General features: G+C 44.2%; 1 protein-coding gene and 1 long non-coding RNA gene across 42 annotated transcripts in view; one reads left to right on the forward strand and one right to left on the reverse strand.

Moving 5' to 3' along the window:
* The window catches only part of POU6F2 (POU class 6 homeobox 2), a 498,475-nt gene extending 480,370 nt beyond the window's left edge, over nt 1-18,105 (forward strand). For both annotated transcript variants that reach the window (XM_051852905.2, XM_051852903.2), the window contains 3 exons: nt 146-314; nt 10,231-10,399; nt 13,749-18,105. In XM_051852905.2, the coding sequence (XP_051708865.2) occupies nt 146-314; nt 10,231-10,399; nt 13,749-14,253 (843 nt within the window). In that variant the 3' untranslated portion in view covers nt 14,254-18,105. The remainder of the gene's footprint in view (nt 1-145; nt 315-10,230; nt 10,400-13,748) is intronic.
* The window catches only part of LOC103349454 (uncharacterized), a 70,776-nt gene extending 47,539 nt beyond the window's left edge, over nt 1-23,237 (reverse strand). For 8 of the 40 annotated variants that reach the window (XR_011383155.1, XR_011383154.1, XR_011383151.1 and 5 more), the window contains exons 1-3: nt 22,939-23,237; nt 3,284-3,338; nt 1,187-1,287 (exon numbers count right to left, since the gene is read on the reverse strand). This is a non-coding gene — a long non-coding RNA (uncharacterized lncRNA). The other 32 variants (XR_011383164.1, XR_011383159.1, XR_011383163.1 and 29 more) reach the window with 25 other exon arrangements.
* Nucleotides 23,238-23,932: the final 695 nt, after the last annotated feature.

Here is a 23,932-nt window from a genome sequence, read left to right on the forward strand (position 1 = left end):
GTAGGTCATGGACTCTTCCTGAAGAGTATATATTCTTAGAAATAAAATGATTCAGCTGCAGATAAAACTTCGGTTCCCTGGCATGGTCTCCCACTTTTACATTCATTTGTGTATGTTTTCCATTCCCCTCCCCCGTCCCATGTAGCTCCACCAGCCCTCCCAGACGCCAGTGGGTCAAGCAGCCTCCCAAGGCAACCTTCTGCACCTGGCTCACAGCCAAGCATCCATGTCTCAAAGTCCCGTGCGGCAGGCTTCCTCTTCTTCCTCCTCATCTTCCTCTTCCTCAGCTTTGAGCGTGGGCCAGTTAGTCAGCAGTAAGTATCCTTTCTGGCTCGGTTTAAGTCGTGATGGCCTTCTTATTGCCTATTTGCAATGTATGTGTCTGTCTGTCTCTGTCTCTCTCTCTCTCTCTCCCTCCACCCCCACAGAGCAATTTTCTGGCACCACTAGGCCAGATGTATTGTGATGAAGTCCATGCCCTGGGCCAGATGGCTCCTCAGGGCAGCAGCCCCCTAAGCACACCCTGGCTTAATGCATGTTGGGGGCCAGCTCACATCCATTGCAAAGTGGCTCCTGGTGTTGCTGAGTCAGTCTGGCCACTTGAGAAGGTAGAAACTGATCAGCTTGCAGGGCATGAGCCACATAGCTCAGAACTGGAATAACCAACAACAGGCACTCAGCCAGCGGGTCAAGCTGATTTTCTGTGTGTTTGAAGTCCCCTGCCGTTCTATTTGTAGGTGTCAGAGGAAATAAAAGAGAGCGTGCCGGTGGGCGGGAGGGGATGTGTGCACAATGAGCCGCCTCCAGTGGCATGTGTGGGGAGCTGCAGGGACTCGAAGCAGATGGGAAATCTCTGCACAACCATTCATAAAATAAAATAAGCCTACAAGTTGCCTCCCGGAGCAGACCATCTATATAATTTATAGAAATGGTGTTTGGCCCTAGGTGAAGACAGTATATTCATCATATGCAAATTGAAGCATGTTAAGATGAATGGGACTTATTCACCTCAAATGCAACTTTTACTTACATGTTAAACCACAGAACATTTACATAGACTGTCATTCATCAGGAACCCAAAATCTGGCAGTTACGGGTTTAAAGGGCTAAAGCACCACACAGGCATCTGTGCCACAAAATGAAGATGCACGTGAGTCTGCGTATTTGAACCAACATCACGAATGACCTGTTACAGCAGAAACCATGGGGTCCTCAGATGGTGGTGCAGATCTGGTAGCTCAAAGCAAACTGGAGAGTTGCCATGTCCTCCCCCAAGAAGCAATCCCCCTAAACAGGAAAAAAATCACACACAGATACTTCAAAAGTTCATGGAAAATAGAAATAAGTTCATTTTGTTGCAAAAACAAAGTTTGAAATCCATGCTTAATTTTTACACAATACGCATTTTCCACAAATTTCCTGAAGATTCCTGGTGTATGTACAAGTATACAGATATTCAATTATATGAATAATTCAGGCAAGAAAGATGCCTGTGAGTATGGAAAAAGAATGGTATCAGACTATGAAAAGATGTCAAAATGCCAAGGTACTTCAGTGGAGCAGCCAGGATATTCTTGATCTTAAAGATGGGTCAACACCATAGTGTCAGAATACATATGAATTTCCTACCAACCCAATATTTTAGGTTGTTTAGATTTACAATCCCTCTCCATTTCAGCCAGAAACTTAAGTCTTACTCAAATAAAATCATGGATAAAATTAATTTGATTATAATCTGATTCTCTCAAATAAAGAAACCTCTTATAGGGGAGTTGTGGGAAAAGACTCAAACTTTACTCTTGCTCAGTATTCTGTATAAGTTTCTAGCAAATATTCTTTTTCTAAATGGCAGCAAGATCATAAATTTGGGATAGGCTGCTAAGATTTGGTCCTGAAAGACACCAAAGTCAAGCATCTTAAAGAGGAGAATTAAATTAAATGAGATAAAAATAAAAAACACTCTACTAATACATTATTTTACACCAGGTAAACAATTAGATGGATAGAGAGAAGGATGAATGGAAGGATAGAGAGCAGACGGATGGATGGATGAATTGGATTTTCTCTGGTTAGTTGTTACCAACTGGGTAGGGAAAAATTCACCTTTCTCAGAAATCAGTAACAGAGCTACTTCATGGGCCACAAGGAATTTCAATTGCACAACATATAACTTCTCAGCATATGATAAGCAAACCATATTACATATAATTGGTATAAAATATAAAGACCTTGAAGAGACAAACTCATTTTCTACATATACTTAAAGCAAGAAACGCCAAAGATATATGCAAGACCTGAAGGAGGACCCTATGCCAGCTCCATGGTCTTCCCAGGCAGGCATGAGAGTCTAGCAGTAGCACCAGGGGTCAGACTTTGCACAAATCCATTTCTGGCCTTGGAATTGCTACAGATCTTGAGCATATCAGTTTATCCCTTCTGCCTCAAAACCCAGCTATTGAATGAAAGTGTGATTCATGGATCATATTCCCCTGGTTTGATAATTGTTAATGAAAGGCCACAGAACTCAGGTACACACAGTGACCAGTTTATTATAAAGGATGTGATAAAGGATGCAAATGAACAGCCAGTTGAAGTACACAAAGTGAGGTATGGAAGGGTTTTGAGTGCAGGTACTCTGCTCCCATGGAGTTGAGGTGTACCGTTCCCTTGGTTTGTGGGTGTGTTCACCAGGCTTCATCATGTAGGCATGAGCAATTATTGACTCAATCTCCAGCCTCTCTTCCTCTCCTGGAGGATGCGGGGTGGGGAGTAAGAGGCTAAAAGTTCCAATCTTCTACTGATTGCTTAGTCTTTCCAATGACAAACCCTCATATTGAAAGTATCTGGGAGCCCACCAAGAGTCACCTCATTGGAACAAAAGATGTACACATCACTCAGGAGATTCCAAGGGATTTAGTGGCTGTATGTTACAAACCAGCACCAGTGACCAAATACTAGAACAAAGGATTTTCCTAACTTGCACATTACTTGATAAATTACAGGAGTTTTAGGAGCTCCATGCCAAAGATTCAGTGGCAAATATTACAAACGCATTTCTTATTATCTCAGACACTTTGGTCAAAACTATGGTGAGTCCTCCAAGTCATTGTCAAAGATGAACACCCTAGTGCTAGCCAACTTACCATATGTCAGATTAACTAGAGTATGCAGATCAGACGAACATGGTGCCTCCTCCAGGCAAAGAAATGCCTTAGAAATGGTGAAACAGAATTTTCATATGCAAAGAACACCACACGCAGGCTCAGCATCACCAAATACACACCTTGCTCTGGACTGTCTTGCTCCCATAGTTTTTATGGGCAAACCCCATAGAACGTCTGGAAGAAAAGCCAAACAAATGACTTGACAAATGTTCTAATTGTGTTTAAGAGTTACAGGGTACTGTTTAAAAATAGATTTGGGGTTTTGATTGTTTGCTGGTTTTGTTCCAGTATGCTCCTTTTAAACCCAACTTGTAAGTTTGATCCTGAGACAGCAAAGGACTTATTTCTAGTTCCCCTCAAAAAACAAAACTATTACCTAAAGACACATGGCAAAGGGGAGAGTGTTTGGCACAGCAAAGTCCCCACTTGGGACACTCACATCCCATGTTAAGTGTCTGGGTTAGAGTTCTAGCTCTGCTTTCAATCTCAGCTTCCTGCTAATATGTACCCCAGGAGGCAGCAGATAATGGTTCACGTAGTTAGTTCCTTGTCACCATGTGGAAGACCTATATTGAGCTCTGGGTTCCTGGCTTCAACCTGACTCAGCCCTAGCTCTAATGGTTGCACGCATTTGGTGAGTGAACCAGCAATAGAAGATCTCTCTCTCTCCCTCTCTCCCTCTCCTCCTCTTCCCCCTTTCCTTTCTCCTTCTGTTTCTTTGCCTTTTCAATAAAATGAAAACATTTTTAAAAGATTTACAGCAGTAAATTAAAGCACAGTGAAACCTTGATTCATAGTCCACACCATTTTCCACAACCTGATGAAGTCACCATATTCCAAGTCTGCCATTCTCTCAAATCACATTGAACAGTCCCGAAGGGTTTATTCCTCAGAAGGATTTGGTAAATATATCCATTATTTGCTGTGAGAATAGCACTAAAAAGCAGACTGATGTCAACGTAAGATGATTAATTCGTACTTTTGTCAGCCTTCTGTAAAGATGCATATTACTCCTAACAAAATCCCCCAGGCAGGAATTATAGCATGACGACTGTTCAACCTACTTAGCAACCCTTCATCTGATACCCAGGTTAGCAGTGGGAAGCGACCACATTTGGAAGACAAAGCAGAAAACCATCTTTCCTGAGCATTCAATCTGGTATGGGTCCAGTGACCATGGGCCAGATTCTACAAAATAGGTTTCTTTTCACAGTTTGCATTTAGCTCTCATAAAAATCTTTTTATTTTTCATTGCATGTATTGCAGACTTAAGATGGGAAATATCATCATTATACTTATGAGTCACTGCCAGTTTTCAACATTGGCTCACCCTAAATCCCTGGGCCAGTTAATCCTCTTATAGCGAGGGTCAAATTCAGGGTGGACCCCGGATGTCATTGCTATTGCCTTCTGGCCCCTTATTTAATATACTGCACTGACTTAGTCTGGAGCAAACTTTTATAAAAGGTGCCATTTCCTACTCAGTGCAGAGAAACCCCAGACTGGATTGTCCCTGGAGCCGGTTAAAGGTGCTGGATCCCCCTTGGGGGCAATCTGAAGATTTTCCCTGATATCCCCATCAAGGTGGCCTCAAATTCATCCTGAAAATGAACTCAACCTCCCGAGAGCCAGGAGGACGGAAGACAGAAAGCCATGTTGACCTGTCCCAGGGTAGAACATCAAACTCTGGCCCAGGCTGAGAGCTGAAGTAAAGTTCTAGGAAGCCTGCCTTCATTTCATTTTCCCTCTCCAAGTAGACAAATGTGTTTCCCCTAAGGAAGGGGAACCATTCCAACAGTGAGGCAACCTCAAAAGTTGATGACAGAAACTCAGGGATAAATAATAGCATTAGTCTTTTTGATTAGTACAAAATATTTTACAGACACCATGGATTCTTCCACTGTGTGAAGACAAGCCCCTGGTGTTGCAATCAGGGTTAAGCTAGTATTTGTCCAGGGTGGCCACTTCTTTGGATGAGGAGACTTCTGTAGTCTTTTATAAAAAGATTTATTTATTTACTTGAAAGGCAGAATTACAGAGAGAGAGAAAGAGAGGTCTTCCATGCACTGGTTCACATCTCAGATGGCCGCCAATAGCCAGAGCTGGGCCAATCCGAAGCCAGGAGCTTCTTCCCAGTCTCCCACGCAGGTGCAGGGGCCCAAGCACTTGGGCCATCTTCCACTGCTTTCTCAGGCCATTGCAGAGAGCTGGATCAGAAGTGAAGCAGCAGGACGCGAACCAGCACCCATTTGGAATGTCGGCACCACAGGCAGTGGCTTTACCCGTTAGGCCACAGTGCTGGCCCCACTTCTGTAGTCTTGAGACCAATATAATAAAGCCATTATAATACATTATGACCCTCTGAATTTTACAGAGAAGAATCCCAGCATAAAGCTGAGCAGCTCACCTCCAACAATGAACAAATTGCACAAACAGATGCTAATTCAACTCCTGCCCTTTTATCCAGTAGAGCATTACGGTGTCTGAATCTCTTAAGAATTTCTATCTTAATACCACTGTAAGTAGAACCAGGAGGAAAGACAAGAGTGGGCAATGTGTCAGAGGGAGAAGAAGGAATCTAGCTTCCGGTGTAACTGTCTGCGGGGACCTCAGAGAAAACCTTGGGTTCTGCAGGCACCCATCACCCCGAGCACTAGAAAATGTTGAGTAACTCACACAGCACTGCTCCACGTGTGCGAAGTCAACCTCCACAGCTTTCTTTTCAACTCTGGTTGTTGACAGTGGTCTGGCGAGAAGCCGCCTGTATGATCACATACAGATTCAGCTCCTTGTCTCAAAGAACTGGTGTGAAGCCTGAACCAATAAAGTCCTCAGGAGCAGGGTAGAAAGACAAGGACACATTTACCTAAAATTGCACCCTAATGTGAAAATCTGCCTAGGACTGTGCTAAGTCTCATGGCAGCACAAGCCCCTGAACTGGAACAGATCATGGCAATCCTTTCAGAATAAAGATCAGTCCCTCCTTATCTCAGTTGATTCTTAGAGATCTAGAGATGGGCTATGCAAAAAATTTACTTCCCACCAAGGCTACTCAGTTTTGTCCAGAGAAAAATTCTTTCCTCTACCACAGACCACACTGGCAACCTAACCGGCTAACTCTCAGGCCTTTGTCGTATGCTGGGAGGTGAGGGAGGGGCGGACATATGGTGCCTATGAGGAGCCCCTCCACCCCAGGCCTGCCTGGCCCATCAGTCCTACAGCAGTGACAGAGTAGGTGTTCCATGTAGTGATAATGGTAAGGGGGGGCCAGCACCATGGCACAGTAGGTTAATCCTCCGCCTGCGGCGCTGGCATCCCATATGGGTGCCAGTTCTAGTCCCGGCTGCTCCACTTCCAGTGTGGCCCAGGAAGGCAGTGGAGGATGACCCAAGTGCTTGGGCCCTGCACCCACATGGGAGACCAGGAGGAAGCACCTGGCTCCTGGCTTCGGATCGCAGTAGTTCTAGCTGTAGCAGCCATTTGGGGAGTGAACCAGACAGAAGACCTTTCTCTCTTTTTCTCCCTCTCACTGTCTATAACTCTACCTCACAAATAAATAAAAGATTTTAAAAAAATAATGGTAAAAGTCAAGAGAGACAATGGCACACAGAGGACACTACACCCTGACTTCTCAGGCCAGAGCCATCGAGAAAGATTTCTGCAAATAGGATCAGCAGATGCCCCAGCATCCACACCTGCAGTGCTTGTTCAAAGTGCGCATCTGTAGGCCCCACACCAGGTGACTCAGACCTGCCAAACTAAGAAAAACGCAGGCTTAAAAGCCACATTGTTGAGAGAAAACTCTCTGGCTTCCATTTGTCCACTTTTGAACCTCCACTGCCCATCGTGGCAAAGCTGTCAAAGCCTCTATTCCCTCTCAGGGTCCCAGTCTGTTTCAAGTGTCCTCTCTGCTCTCAAAGGCTCCTCCCTCACACCTCATTGTCCCCGGCAAGGAGCCAATTTAGATTTGGTAAAGACCCTGATTGCCCTCCTTTGCCTGTGAAATTGTAGAACCACAGCCACACACCGCACACCTGCTGTGTCTATGGACTGCGGCCTTTTGGCAAGCCACCACCACTGTACCACCCCAGACTATCTCTGCTGCTCCAGAAGCAGACTCAGCCCCCACCGAGTGTGTGCTTTAAACACAGGGTCACAACACAGGCAGGCAGGCCGCAGGCCCCAGAGGGACTGGAGATGAGGATGAGGAAGAGGAAGAGGAGGATTCCAAGGGGCAGCAGAAGCAGTTCCAGCTGACAGAGAGTTACCAAGGACAAATGTAGAATCCCACGCAGCCAAATCATCCAGCATTTCAAAAGAACGTGGGAAATCTAGATTTTTCTTCAGAAATCAATGTTTAACTGTTGACAAGTCATTTGAAAAACTTTGAAAGCACCAGAAAAGCTGAATTTTCTTTGTTAGCTATTCGGTTGCAACTTCTGCTCTAGGGATGTTTTAATGGAGAAATGAGAGAAGGGGCTCAAGGCTGCTATGTGCATGGATACAACCTCCCACAATTCTTAGCAAAGTCTGCAAGCCGCCCCAGGCTGCGTTGCTAGTGGGATTTAGATCCAAAGGGCAGACTCCACCAGGGATGACCCAAACAAGTATTTTATTAACCAAGTATTACCCGCCTTCCAGGGGGAAATCGGGGCGGGGGGGGGGATTCAGGATGCTAATTGATCCGAACAACCAAACCGATTCTCCAGGCACCCCCGCCCATGCACATAGATCCTCAGTGTGGAACACTGAGATATTCCCCCTCCTATCTTGAGCTTTTACCCTGTGAAGGCCCCCCACAGTACTTGCACTCTTCCCCACGACTGCACCTGTCTGCATGCAGTCCCTACTGAAAACAGCCCCTGCATTCTCTGAAAGCCACACACTGGCTAAGACCCAAGTGATTCTCCCTGCTGTCCCTGATCCCTTCTCTGCATACCTAGGGTGGGTACCACACAACTAGTTCTTTTTTTTAAGATTTATTTATTTGAAAGTCAGAGTTGCATAAAGAGAGAAGAGAGGCAGAGAGAGAGATCTTCCACCTGCTGGTTCACTCCCCAGTTGGCTGCAATGGCCGGAGCTGTGCCCATCCGAAGCCAGAAGCTTCCTCTGGGTCTCCCACGCAGGTACAGGGGCCCAAGGACTTGGGCCATCTTCTACTGCTTTCCCAGGCCATAGCAGAGAGCTGGATTAAAAGTGGAGCAGCTGGGTCTCGAACAAGTGCCCATATGGGATGCCAGCACTGCAGACGGTGGCCTAACCCATTACACCACAGTGCCAGCCCCACAACTAGTTCTTGATTACACTCTGATATTCTCCCTCATTTTTCAAGATTTATTTATTTATTCAAAAGGCAAAATTGCAGATAGAGAAGGACAGAGAGATTTTCCATCCAATAGTTCACTCCCCAAATGACCACAATGGCCAGTGCTGGGTCAGGCTGAAGCTAGGAGTTTCATCTGGGTCTCCCATGGGGGTGCAAGGGCTCAACGACTTGGGCCATCCTACCCTGTTTCCCCAGGCACATTCACAGGGAGCTAGATTAAAAGTGGAACAGCAGCCAGGACTCAGAGCAGCACACATACAAGGATGCCACAATGTCAGTTGCTCTAATTGATTCTTATGTGCTAGTGTCCCCTCTGGACTATTATTAATGCCATAGAAACTGGAACTGTCTCTGTCTCTCTCTTCCCTTCTCCTTCTACTCAGGATTCTCAGGAGTCACTTTGGGGGGGGAAAAAACCTCACAGGCTGTCAATTGCAGGTTATGTCACTTTCTAGTCTCCCCACAACAAAATCACGAGTGGTGACATGCAAAAATGCTACAGGACATTTTCTTAAATGCGAAGGTAAAGGTACAACGTACACCTGTACTGCTGATTTGTTTCCTCAGGCTGGAAAGAATCCTTGTGCAGTAATGGGAATCTATGCAGGAAGCTCTCAAGCTCTCCCCCACTCCCAGATATTAATATTGTTCAAAGTCCCTGAAAAATTGGCACTTCGGGGAGGCGAATGTTTGCTTCTTTTCATAACAATCAGAGTTTCGACAGCCCAGAACCCAGAAGAGTAATACAGTCCTTGGACAAGTCCACGAACTCCCTGAAATGGATGGGCTGTTGTGCAGAAAGAGGGAAGAGAAAAACTTTCCGGCTCAGTGGGAGGAATGAGGGGAAGAACAATAGAGGCTGCTGGCAGGGGAATGGCTTCGCGACAGGCAGGATCGAGCCGCACTTTGAAATCTTCCGCCATCCCCAACCCATGCTGTCTCCAGCTTGGTGTGCGTTTTCATTTATCCAGGGATCAGTAGCCGGGGGGGGGGGGGGGGGGGGGGGGGGGGAAGAGTTTCATTCTCCAGCTGTTGTGTCATTTCCCTCGCTAAGTCCTAAATTGACCGCACTACCCAGCACCAAAGGAGCCTTCCTGGGTAGGCACTGCTTATTATGTGCCCTTTCAGGGACAAAGGCGTCCGTGTCAGTGAGCTGCTATGGGGAGAAAAACAACAATACTATTCTCGCAGCATCATAAGAACACTCTTCTGAGACGCTAACCTGCACATGAGAAATTAGACAACACTACCGTCTCTTAGCCCGAATGCCTTGGGATCAGGTGAAGGAAAACCCAAACTGCTACTCGCTTCAAGGGCAATTTTACCAGTAAAGATTCCAATTAAGACACTCCAAGCACAAGTTTTCCAATTTTCATATCTGATCCTATTCATAGGCAAGCTGGAGCTGCAGGCGTCACAGATAGCCTGCCAGTGCTGGCTGGTATTTGTTAAGCCCTCAGGAGCACGCCCTTGCACTGGGGAGTGGCAGGAGGGAACGGGCTGTGGTCTTACCTGGGACAGAAGCACCTGGAAGCATGACTTGTGTGGGTGTAATGAATGGGGTCGGGGGTGGGGGTGGGGGCGGGGGTGCCTCACCTGGGAGACAAAGAGAAGACTCTGCGACATTGGCTTTCCTCACTGCTCTGTTCGAGAGAGCCACTCTCTTATAAATCGTAATAAGCAGATATCACTCGGTTGTGTGTTGACATATTGATCCTATTTTTAAAAACATCTCCACAGATCCTCAAACGGCAGCGGGTGAGGTGGATGGGGTTAATCTGGAGGAGATCCGAGAATTTGCCAAAGCTTTTAAAATCCGGCGCCTGTCCCTTGGCCTGACCCAGACTCAGGTGGGACAGGCTCTCAGTGCTACCGAGGGCCCTGCGTACAGCCAGTCGGCCATCTGCAGGTAACCGCGCCGCATGCCGTCACCTCCGCTGGCCGGCCGGGACCTCGCTGGTCCTCGCGGTTCAGCTGTTTTCCTTCCGGGCGGGCAAAGCTGGAGGAGCAGAGTGTGGGAACAAGTTTGGGGGTAGCCATGTTGGGGTGGGTGATATTGCTGAAGCAGATTTGGCGGGGGGCGGGGTCTGGCTTGCTAACTCCTGTCAACTCACTATGAACTCCCAAGGCGGTCTCACTGGAAACACTACCCCGGCCAGCAGCCTCTCTTCTGGGCCACCAACTCTGCCTGCACACAGGAGTCGACTCTGAGCAAATGTCATGCTGCCAGGCCTGATTTGTGTTAATACTCCCACTATGGCTGCTCAGAGACAGCTATCAGAATTTTCCAAGAAAATACTCGTTGAAAAAAATATACTTAACCATCTTGCGATTTTAAAGAATTTTTAACCTGTCTTCCTAGATACAGATTTAAAAAGCACATTTAAAAAAAAAATTTTTAAACAGCAGCAGTTGCTTTGAATGGATCAGAAAGGGGTAGTGACAATCTGGTCTAACTGTGCCCAGCCTTGCAAAATTAAATAAATAAATAACAGAATCCAGCCTTGGCTGTGTTCAAGTTGATCCGGGTTAAGTCGTCAGAAGCAGACCCCGTGCATGCATGTGTGTGTTGCACTAATCCCATGTTTATGCATGAGGTAACAGAGGCACTTCGGTAAGAGCTTTTTCCTCTTGGGCACTGCCTTATGAGTCCTCCTCCATCAGGAAAAGCCAAGAAACCAACTCTAAACTCATTTAAGTGGATTTTGTTCTTGGTGATCCATGAAATGCTGTCTTTTTATCTGCTCTTTATACTTTTAATGTATTCCCCAAAGGACGGAAGTGTACTTTTCCTGCAGTTTAAGACTAAGGTTATAAATAACATCAGTATGGGGTAGTAGCTTGCAGCTCACATTTTGCTCAATGATTTTCCATAAAACCCATTGATTGTTGTTAAATACAAAAAGCACCATAGGATCCTCTCACTTGTATGGTCTCCCCTACTGTTTTTTCTTATAAGATACCTCCCTGTAGAAAATAACCTTTATTCAGTCTATACAAGGATACTACTGCTGAGAAATTTGTTTCAAGGCTTGTATATGTTATTCCAAACAACACGTACAGAAGCATCAACACTAACAAGCAGCATCAATGATATGAATACTTCCTTCCCTGTTGGGAAACATTAATTTCGTTTCATCTTGACAGGCTTGTGATAAAGGCAGCCACAGGTTTTTAAGTTGTTGCCAATTTGCTATTGTTGCTAAATTCCTCTTTTGGCTTATGTTTAGTGTTAAAATGTGATTTCCTTTTATTGATTGAAGTGCTACCTAATGTTTTAACTCATACACCTAGTGTTCCTTGGGCATTCCCAATCAAGTATGTTGATTTCTAAAGTCTTGCCCAGGGAAGTGCCAAAAAGGCTGTTGTCTAAAACGAAGAGAGACCTTGGGAATTCCTGGTATCATAGAACAAATCAGATGCCTTGACTTTGAGTCCTTTCTCCAGCTCCCAGAGTTTCAGGAGCTACTTATCAAGGAGGGTAGGGGGGTAGAAATCTTGAAAGAGACCAAGGTCTTACATTGGAAGAATTTCAGCAAATTCAAAGGGTAGGAAGGGATCTGCATTGGAGCAAGTGGCAGCTCTTTTCCCTAATTAGCCGCAACAATGCATAGATGCTACTTTGGATGCCACCAATACAGTGGACATCGCCACCACAAGCTCTGCCGTTATGTGCCATGGCTCTCAAGAGAAGATTATCATGCTATCAAGAATTTAAACTTTGAGACTTTATATTATGATAAATGACAGTAAAATGCTGGACGTGGAGAACTGGAATAACAATAAGAGCTTTTGGGGGAGCTTGTCACAAGTAAGAAGCTCATAAAATAACATTAATTATCAGCTCATTTATAGTGAAAGCAAGTGGAGTGTTTGCCTCCTTGACCAATACTAGAAATTGGGTTTAATAAACTCCTTGAACTCTGCATGGAATGGAATGCTATGGAAATCACATTAAAATTTGATAATGTTTGTGCTGCTTATCACAACGTTCAAGATCTAAAATGTGCTGCCAAAAATAAGATTAAGGCACATAAAGGAAGCCTATCCTTCCCATCCTTTTGTAAGCATCCTTGTAAAATGTATTCTGACCAACACAAGTTCATTGTAACACTATGAGCACAGGCTGTTGTCATCAGATGCAATCTGTTTTTCAACAGCATGGAACACTGTAAAAGGAGAGAGGAATTCTGTGTATCCAAAGTTATACTGGAGAGGGCTGTGCATTTGGATTTAAAGCAAACAAACGCATAAAAGAAACTGGTGCTTTTTTATATTTCATTGAGAGTGGGTGTGAATTGAGTACCAGGATGACCTCTTAAAACACTGTATATAATTTTGTCCAAGATGCTTCATATTTTCTAAAGTCAATGTAGCAAAGAATTGCTGATGGCAATTGATATATAGAAGACCTCATTTACAGAAAATGGTATCATTCAAGTACAGTTTGCAGATATCGCACATTAAACACAGCTTGATGCCCTGGTGCAAAAGTACACCATTACGCTGGCCAGCATTTGGAAGGCATGGGGTGGCCTTAGCACATGGGGTGGGGGTTTCCATAGTAATTACAATGAGTCCAGCTGTTTGAGCGAAACAGTGAAGCAGCAATGGGCTGTGTTTTACCTGGAAAGGGGGCATGTTGTTAACTTACATAGGGTGAAAATTGCTTGTTACCAGACAGAGAGAGAGAAGTTAAAATGAGATACAAAAGAGAGATGAAAGAAAGAAAAGAGCTGTAAAAGAAAACTTGTCCCAGCTGCTGTCCCTGACTATGATAATAACTGCAACATTTTCATACCCAAGTCAATGGGAAGAATTTAAAGCAAACTAAATGTAAAACATACAAAGTATCACTTTTAAATCAAAGAACATGACAACTGTTGTCTTTGATGTCACTTGCCTTAAGGATTCTGAGGGTTGGAGCAATAGAATTGGTACAATTAAAGTAAAAGCTTAGATCTCAGGGTGCACAGGGAAAAGGCATGAGAGTTGCTTGGGTTTCCAATTGTGCTGTCATTCTGGTCCCTTGTGTGCGTGTGTGTGTGTGTGTGTGTGTGTGTGTGGTTTGCATGCACTGCATGCAGCATGCTGGGAAGGTGGGCGCTGGCGTGGGTGGGGCTGGCTACCTTGCAGCTGGCTGCTAATCTGGAGTGGATCTGGCCTGCTGGGCAGGCAGGCAGGCAGACAGGCAGGCAGGAGCCCCACCCTGGCCGAGAACTCAGTGTAAGACTGTTCTTTCTCAATTCTCCCCCCAGACACACCATCCTGAGAAGCCACTTTTTCCTACCACAGGAAGCCCAAGAGAACACTATAGCTAGCAGTCTGACAGCCAAACTGAACCCTGGCCTTTTGTATCCTGCCAGGTTTGAAAAGCTGGACATCACCCCTAAAAGTGCCCAGAAGATCAAGCCGGTGCTTGAGCGGTGGATGGCTGAGGCTGAGGCCCGCCATCGAGCAGGTATGCAGAACCTGACCGAGTTTATCGGGAGTGAACCGTCCAAAAAGCGCAAGCGGCGCACCTCCTTCACACCCCAGGCCCTTGAGATCCTCAATGCCCACTTTGAGAAGAACACACACCCCTCGGGGCAGGAAATGACCGAGATTGCGGAGAAGCTGAGCTATGACCGGGAAGTAGTTAGAGTCTGGTTCTGCAATAAGAGGCAAGCCCTGAAGAACACAATTAAACGCTTAAAACAGCACGAGCCGGCCACGGCGGTGCCCCTGGAGCCTTTGACAGACTCTCTGGAAGACAACTCCTAAAGAGACACATGCCCACCCGCGACCAGAAGCAAAATCCACCGCGACACGATTCCACCCTGGGACTCCACCAAGAACAGAAGTACAGTTACATTTAAGAACAGCCCCAGTCACGTCACCCTTGTAAGTAAGAGACTAAGAAAACTACCAAGTGGACAGAATGGTTTGTACATGTCCGTTGGTTTTCCAAAAAGGAAAAAAAAATGTTTTTTTGAAAATTTTTAAACAAGGTGCACACCACACTCGAGGTGTGTGTACTTAGGATAGTTCCCACCACCTGTCTCCCCAAAGCCAGTTTTTTAAAGCAAACCAAATAACCACATACTTTTTTCTGTAAACTATGAAAATGTGAACACGTTTTAAGGAAAAAGAAAAAACAGAACTAAACCAAAAAAAAAAAAAAACAACAACAAACAGAAACTTGTATCTGTTTCAAAGCGAATACAAGCCTGCCACCTGGAGGAAGAGCTGCATCCTTTCAGGTACTAAGTGCTCATCACTGAACTGTTTTAACCAAAGTCGGAAACGCGGCATTGCCAACGCGATCGCTCGCCTCCTCTTCTCGGCGTGTAAAGTTGTGTTACCGGTTTTTACATTTGTACTAACGGGAAAATAGGAAGCCTGATTCCTCCCATCTTCCCCATCTGTCGTCTCCCCCTCCGGGGCGGGTGCCATTGTCGAAGCCATTCTCTGAGGCTCACTACTGGGTTTGGCGGGGGGCAGGAGGCTTTGTTTCTCTTTCTCTTTCGTTTGGGAGGCAGGGGGCATCCTGGATCGTGTGCCAAAGCATCCGCTGCATTCTTCTCCCCCATGACTCGCGCGGGTGTGAGAAAAGAAAATGGAGCTTTGGAGTCTCCTCTTCCCCCCCGTGTCTCCAGGGGCCTGCTGCAAGGCCAGTCTTTTCCACTCAGATTCTAGTGAAATGCAGGAGAGACTCCAAAACAGCCAGGGCTTTGCTCGATGAACTGTCAACACTGGCATAAGCTGTAATTGTGCTCACTGTCCACACCACAGCTTGGGATTTTGCTCAGTCTGTTGGCCACGTACATGGAGAGCTGACCAAAACTAATTTTGTAATATAAACATAAGCTGCACATTTGGTTCAATACTTACATCTATGTTCTGCTTCTGTGCAAAGCAATTTCTCTCAGAAGTCTGATAGCCAAAGAAATGTCTCAAGGTTTCAGTCAAAGTACACACATGGCGCACACACACCCATATGCACACACACAAAGAAAGAGGCCAGGAAGGAAGAGTGACTGGATCATTCAAGGTCATCATGTATACCCTGTTAGTCTCATCTTTCATCCCCATAGCGATGGCAGAACTTTTTCCGGGGGGTGGGGAGGGAGCCAATTGTCCTCAGGATGTGTGAACAGAGCATAAAGGTGGCAGGCAAATCCTAACCACTGCAAGTAGGGGCAGGGTTCTTGAGGGGAAAGGAAGCGGTAACAGTCCAGTGTCTTTACTGAGAAAACAGACGTTGCTTATCTAGCACATCAGAATCACCTTCACAACTAGAAGTAGAGGATTATTTCATCGTTAAACATAAGCAGCCTCGAAAGATCCACGGGCCACAATAACCCAAGAAACCAGCAGAAGGTGCCGAGATGGGAGGATGGCAGTGCACGGAGCACCTGCAGCTGATGTCATCACCCAGGTGTAGGCGGAAGGTGTTCTGTCAAACCAGCAGGCAAAAGAGAACCCAGAGTTTGCTTGTTGGTGCAGTGTAAATATTTATGAATAATTAATAATCATGCTGATATACTATCTTGAAGTAAATTATGAAAGGAAAAAGAGAAATTCCACCTCAGATTGCCCAATGGGTAAGAAACGCCACCTCCTTCCCCTACCACAATCCCTTCTCCCCTGGGGATTTGATTTTCTTCTTCTGTCATCTCCTTTGCTGGTTGTGTGACCGTGACAGTATAATTGTACCCTCAGATGAGTCATGCTGCAATCAGGAGACCACCAGCGAGGAAACTCTAGAAGAAATCCTGGAATCAGAACTCGTTGCTCACAAGGATTTCTCATTTCGCCATTCTGATGCTAATTGGACCACACTACCCTGATCCTCAGTGCCGGCAACATCATGGTATCCGTTTCACCACCTCCAAATCTGCACAAATGCCAACAACCCAGATACCCAAAACTTTATTGATTAAAACAGATTTTGTATTCTCCTAGGACCTGTTCCAAATTCCATCAAGACAAGCTCCCCAAGAAGAGAAGTTAACAAGATAACGGATGACGGATGCTAAATGTTTAAATATATGCTGACAGCAGTTACATAAGGCCTGCTCAGTTCTGAGATCTATAATTGGAAGGGTGTAACTAGGACAGTGAAAATATAAAAGTAATCGTCCAGAGTGGAACAAAAAAGAAATATATTCATCCCACAGTCATAAAACCATTCATGTGTGGTGATTTTTTTTACAGTTTTATAATTTTGTATTGTTTTATAAATTATTTATAAAGTATTGTAATGCTTCTTATATTAATTTTTTACAGATAAATTTTTTGCTACAAGGCATAAAAAGATGCCTGAACAGATTCTTAGGAATATAAATTATACTGTGTAACTCATTAAGTCTTTGGGAACGCACCTATTGCTTAATTTTATTATGGCATTTCTTGTTTCTACTTGTAAACAACTTCATACACCAAGAGCATTTAAGTGTCTTTTATGTTTCCATGAACTGAAGGTTAAGGTTTCCACCAACAACAACAACAAAAAAAATAAAAGCCACTTTGGGCATATGTGATTGTATTTCAAGCTTCAATATCTTTTTCATAGATTGTTAAGTTAGTGTCATCTTCATTTTCTTCATTCCTCAATGAAAAAAATGACAGTGGATGTTATATTTTACATTTATTTGTGGGTTTCCTTTTTAACCAAAAAATTTTTGAATAGTTGGAAGTTTTGGTTTCTTTATTTTATAACCGCAGATACATACACACACACACACACACACACACACACACACCATGAAAGAGAGAACAAAAAAGCAAAAGGAGTTAGGAAAATAATAAAACAAGTAGAGGCGTATCAAAGAACTCAAGCTATAACCAAAAAGAAATCGTAAAATGCCTTTGCTCATCTTCTCTACGCTGGACCAAAGCTCAATATTTGTAGGTATATGCACATTGTATAGATATGGCTAAATGTTGCTGACAATCTCGCAATACTAAACTGTTCCTATTTTAAGATAAAAAAAAAAAGACATACAAACTGTTCATCAATGTTTTACCTCAGCACTCTACTTGTACCCAGTTAATGACCAAGCTTAAAAAAATGGAGAAAAAGGAAATTGATTTTCATTTCCATGTTTGACTGTAAAATCTGTTTGGATAACATTTTGTAATGAGCTTTTTGTCATGTGATTTGCTTGTCTTCAACTTGCAATTATGTGAGGCACACTTGTTTATTTGTTGTTAAGAAAGTGATTTATTTTTCGTCCTCTGTGCTGTGATCTAGACTGGTCACCAGGGTCACTTATGAGGCACCACACAGAGATCTGCTTCTCCACGCCTGGAGCAGCAGCAGGAGGGAGGGCAGGAAAAATCAGACCGGGTTGTTTTGGGAAAATCAGGATGACAAGAAGTTGACGTGATATACTTGTGACCAAGAAGCCAAACTGGATATTTAAAAGCTCCTTACTTGCTCTGACATTGAAACCAAAGCTGATTTATCTGCACAGGTTGCTTAATGTTTAAAAAAAAAAAAAAAAACTGTACTTAATCTAGAGCAATATCTGTATGGTTGGTAAAGCTGCACTTTGTGTATTTCTTAACAGCTTCAGATCTGTCACTTTTAATTTGTACCATAAGAAAATAAAGAATTGTTTGACATGAGCTTCTAGGCTAAGCGTGTCTTGCACTCAAATACATCATCTAAATTGTAAGCATATAAATATATTTGCAATCTCAAGTGTTAAGGAAAGGAAGGGGCTTGAAACACACTGGTCAGTATGATTATTTTAACTTTTCAAATGAAATACTATTCATTGGGACTCCTTTGATTCCAAGTTCTAGAAATCCAACTCCAACTTGCCTAAACAAAAAGACACTACATTGTTTGACTTTCCTGGGAAGTCCCACTGTGGCCCTCAAGCACAGCTGGACATAGAGTAGCCTCATGGAAGTCATCAGCCTGTCCTGCATGGCTTCCTTCACAGATGGACTCTGTACCCGTGGACATCAGGGCTTTGAGCCTGGTGCTTGTCTCTAAGCACTGGTGCAGGGGGGATGGTGCTCTTACATCATCCATTTCCAGTCATAGGCTCATCCCTGTGGAGCCATGGGGCCTCCTGGTGGCAAACTCATGGGACCACAAGCAATAAAAGAGAAGTCTCCATGAAAACCAGAAGACGGAAGATGGGACACGATAGTGGGCAGACAAAAGCCAGAGTCGCCACTGTCCACTGCTCACGCCCAGGTGTGCAGGTGCACCAAGAGTTCTGCTGGGAGGGAGTGCTCTGCTGCTCTTCAGGAATGTCTGGTGTGATGCAGAAAGTGTACACATTTAGAACGTGCGGGAGCTGAGAGTGAGTGAGGACGGAGTTCATGTTACAGTTTACTAATTCAAAAGGAAAATAGAAGCATCTTGCTAAAAAAAATTACAGCAGAAAACATACTATTTAGAATCACAATTTCAATATTTTCAGTGACCTTTAACAAATATTTCTTATGCTAGATGGAGATCCATATATTAACTTCTTGTTGTGACTGATAAAAAGTGCTTTGAGGAAAGCAGGAGAACCAAAAATCTGAGCACCCATGAATTATAAATGGGCAAAGAAAGGCCAGGAAACTCCAAGATTGAGTTTAAGAGGAATAAAAATATATATATTGATGCCTTCTGACCTCATGGATGGGAAAAGGACAAGAAAAAGTAATTGTAAAGTTTTTTTCCATATAGACATACTCAAAGTATTCTGGGGAAAATTTCTGCCTATGATTACACCTGTTTAAAACGACAACAATCAGAGTGGGCCTCTGGTGCAACAGTTAATGATGCCATACATCTCACACCAGAGTGCCTTGGTTTGAGCGCCAGCTTCACTCTCGATTCCAGCTTCCTGCTAATGCACACCCTGGGCAGAAGATGATCGCTCAAGTACTTAGATCCCTGCCACCCAAGTGAGAGACCTAAACTGAGTTCTAGCCAGTGCAGGTCTTTGGAAAGTGAATCAACAGGTAGATATTCTCATTCTCATTCTCATTCTCTCTCTCTCTTTTCTCTCTCTCTCTCTCTCTCTCACACACACACACACACACAATTAAAATCAACAAATTTTTAAAAGTTTAATAAACACAACTATAACACAATCATTCTGTATTCCACAAATATCTTCTAAGCACTTAATATGTTCAGAAAATTCTGTGTGTTAGACTCAGAAAAAAAAACAAAATCTTTGCCTTCAAGTAGCTCACATTCATTGTACCAAGACCAGCAATATTTCTCTAAAAATTAAAATCATCCCCTATTTCTTATATAGCAAAATTTCACACATAAAACAAATTTCAAAATTAAACTGATAAAAACAGGTCTGAGGCAAACTTCAAAACAGAAGCAAATGGGTAAGAATAACCTAGGCTTAGACACTAGTATTTGTCTTAACTGAATCCAAAACTGTTCCAATAATTTTCTACTAAACCAACCATATACATACAATATAGATAGTGGCAGGTGTAGCAGGACAATGGTCAATGAGTGTAATCAAAAATCTATGGTTGGAAAGTACTCAGAAGCAAGGCTTGCGCCGCGACTCAGTAGGCTAATCCTCCACCTTGCGGCGCCGGCACACCGGGTTCTAGTCCCGGTCGGGGCGCCGGATTCTGTCCCGGTTGCCCCTCTTCCAGGCCAGCTCTCTGCTATGGCCCGGGAAGGCAGTGGAGGATGGCCCAAGTGCTTGGGCCCTGCACCCCATGGGAGACCAGGAGAAGTACCTGGCTCCTGCCATCAGATCAGCGCGGTGCGCCGGCCGCAGCAGCCATTGGAGGGTGAACCAACGGCAAAGGAAGACCTTTCTCTCTGTCTCTCTCTCTGTCCACTCTGCCTGTCAAAAAAAAAAAAAAAACCAGAAGCAGTCGGTCACAACAGATGGATAAAACTGACTCCTCACTCACAAAACTGAGTCTGGACTCCTCATCCATTGTTGTACTCTTTGAAAGATGTACAACCTGGCCGCACCCATTAGCTCACCTATTGGACGTGTAGGAAGCTGTGCAAGAAGGTTTTCAATGTATTGGATGAAGTCACTCTAAAACATGAAATATTCCTGTGTTTTGTTAAAACAGACCATAAACATAATATACTTTCTTCTTGATGGCCTTTCTCCTTCTGTTTGCTTTATCCTTGTTAATGACTCCACCCATCAGCCATCCAAAACAAGTCTAGTAGTCAACTGTATACACACAAGCACATACACACATCACAGAAAGTCCTGGCATTCTGCCTTGTGAATTCCTTTTTTTTTTTTTTTTTATCTTTTATTTAATGAATATAAATTTCCAAAGTACGACTCATGGGTTACAATGGCTTCCCCCCCCCCATACCGTCCCTCCCACCAACAACCCTCCCCTTTCCCACTCCCTCTCCCCTTCCATTCACACTTGTGAATTCCTTTTGAATCCATCTCCTGATTTCCAAGCCCCTGCAGACCCACTGGCCTCTCACCTGAGTTACTAGGATATGCTCTTCCTTGTCTCCCCATCCATCATGTCTGCCACCAGAGGAGTCTCTGTAAAGGACCAGTATGAGCGTATTTCTCTCCTGTTTAAAACCTTTCCAATGTTTACCGTGACCTTCAGAATGAATGTTTATTCCAGCACAGCACACGGTGCTTGTCATGCCTTGGTCCATGTTCACTACTTCATCCTGATTTCTCATTAATTCCCACTTCCTACAATTGTGACATGGCCCTGCCAAACTCCCCAAAATTTCCCCAGTGACCAAAGCACTTTCAGTTCCATACCCTCTGCTTAGAGCATCCACCCACTGCACTACTGATCTAACTTAGTTTCACTGCTTCTTTAAGACTCAGTTCTATTCAATTCCATAAATATTTGCTGGACTCTTGTGTTCAGGTATTGTGCTTTCATCACAGCATTTATCAAGTGTGCAAACTTATTAGCCACCACTTACATGTTACAAAACTACTACATCTCTGAATGACCTATGGACTTGGCTTACAGATAAGTGTAATGTATTTGTAATATATTCTGTTAACTAGCTATCCTCTGTATGTGACAGACGAGCTTCCTCACCTAATATCCCATGTTTGTAGAGTTCTCAAAGCTCCGTCTGTGTATTACTTTGTTCACTCCTGACAGAATCCCATGGAAGTCTGTGCTTCCTATTTGATAGAGAAAAACTAAAAATTATAAAAGTTAATAGGCTTGACCAAGATCCCAGGCAGAGCTGGCACTTGACGACATTAACTACGGTTAATGAACCACTGGAGCACTGAGAAATGGTGTCTACTACCATGATGGCCTTAAATCGCCAAGGAAAAGTACAGTATCCAGGGGCAGACTTGCCATAGAAGTTAACATGCCAGTCAGGACACGCTAAATCCCCTTCAAAGTATCAGGGTTCAATCCCCAAGAGCTCTGGCTTTTGATTCCAGTTTCCTGCTAATTGCAGATCCTGGGAGACAGTATATCCTTGTTTTTCCTTGTGCAGTTAGATTCCTGCCACCCACATTGGAGACCTGGATTTAGTTCCTGGTTTCCAGCTCTAGCTTCCTGTCCAGCCCTGGTTATGACAAGCTTCTGGGGAGTGAATTAGCAGATAAGATCTCCTTCTGTGTCTATATATCTCTCTGCCACGTACATAAAGTGGGGGCTGTATTTATGGCACAGCTGGGCAAACCACTGCCTGCTTGTATCTCATGTGAGCTCTGGTTCGAGTCCTTGCTACTCCACTTCTGATCCAGCTCCTTGATAATGTGTCTGGGGAAGCAGCAGAACATGGTCCAGGGTTCTTGGGCCCCTCCCACCCACATAGGAGACCCTGATGGAATTCCAGGCTCCTGACTTAGGCCAGTTCCAGCCCCTGCTATTGGCAGCCATTTGTAGAATGAACCAACAGATGGAAGATTTCTCTCTTCCCTCTACCTCCGTAACTATGCCTTTGAAGCAAATAAATTTTTTCAAAGAAAAAGAAAACTATTATATAGTACAATATCCAGTCTACAAGTATAGCAGGAATTCAGGGAAGACTGACTTATAGTTGATAGTAAATTCTAATCATCTAATTACCAAGTCCACAATGATTTAGGTAAGCTTAGCCTAAATAATTAGTACTTAGCAGATAATAAAAGACACATAAAGAAATTAAAAATGCCTCTATATGTTGTCAATTCATTATCACTGAGACTTAAGGACTCCAGATAAAAATATGGAGAGTTCCCACCATTACAAAGGTAAATGAGGTAAAAACAAATTGAAAAGTACAAGTTGGTACATCCTAGAAGTTCCCTAATACATTATCAAGTGAAAAACATGTGATGTGTATGAGAGCAGGAAGCTGTCCTGAAACTCAGCTGAATGATCCCCTCTAGAACTTTCTTTGAAGCTCTATCACTCTGAAGAGTTATGTGTGCTCCTGACCATTAAGAACTTTCAACGTTACCAGACCACGGAGACAGTCCTTTGGAAACCATCACATTCTTCCCTTACCTTGTCTGTACCACTGAAGTCTGTGGTCTGTGTAAGAGGGACCATGTCAGCAGCTTTGTCACTGAGGTCACTGTGACATCATCCCTGAAAGAGGAGATGTTTCCAGGGTGTTTGGCTACTGGCATACACACAATGGTAGGAGAATCAACATAAGCAAACCTCCAACACTGGAGTATTTCCTAAAACTGAACTCAGGTCAAAAGCAGGAAGCCCAGACGCAATAACAACATTCATGGTGAACCATTCTACTGAAGCCTTCTGTCAATGTTCTTATTAAGATGCTAGATAGAAGGCCAGCGCTGCGGCTCACTAGGCTAATCCTCTGCCTAGTGGTGCCAGCACACCAGGTTCTAGTCCCGGTCAGGGTGCCAGATTCTGTCCCGGTTGCCCCTCTTCCAGGCCAGCTCTCTGCTGTGGCCAGGGAGAGCAGTGGAGGATGGCCAAGTGCTTGGGCCCTGCACCCCATGGGAGACCAGGAGAAGCACCTGGCTCCTGCCATCGGATCAGCGAGGTGCGCCGGCCGCAGCGCGCCAGCCGCGGCGGCCATTGGAGGGTGAACCAACGGCAAAGGAAGACCTTTCTCTCTGTCTCTGTCTCTCCCTCTCTCTCTCACTGTCCACTCTGCCTGTCAAAAAAGTAAAAAAAAAAAAAAAAGATGCTAGACAGAAGATGAAAACACTGCGACTTCTTGGATACTTGTCATAGGTTTTACTGCCCTCATTTCCAGATTTTGCACTGTTATCTAAGATTCGAGACCTACTTGGACATACTTTTGATAGGAACTAATTTTCATAGAGGAAGATTCACTAAGACTTACATTTAAACCAAACTCTGCAGTTAATGTCACATTAAAGTGGATCACAGGGCATCAGGTAAGTCCACCCTGGATCCATGAACCTTGTCAACATTTGGGCTATATTTATGAACATAAATAAAGGAAAAGATATCAACTGTGAAACATATATCCTTGTTTTTCCATCCAGTTTTGGTTGTT

Source organism: Oryctolagus cuniculus, chromosome 16 (assembly GCF_964237555.1).
Source record: "Oryctolagus cuniculus chromosome 16, mOryCun1.1, whole genome shotgun sequence".
Taxonomy (NCBI): Eukaryota; Metazoa; Chordata; class Mammalia; order Lagomorpha; family Leporidae; genus Oryctolagus; species Oryctolagus cuniculus.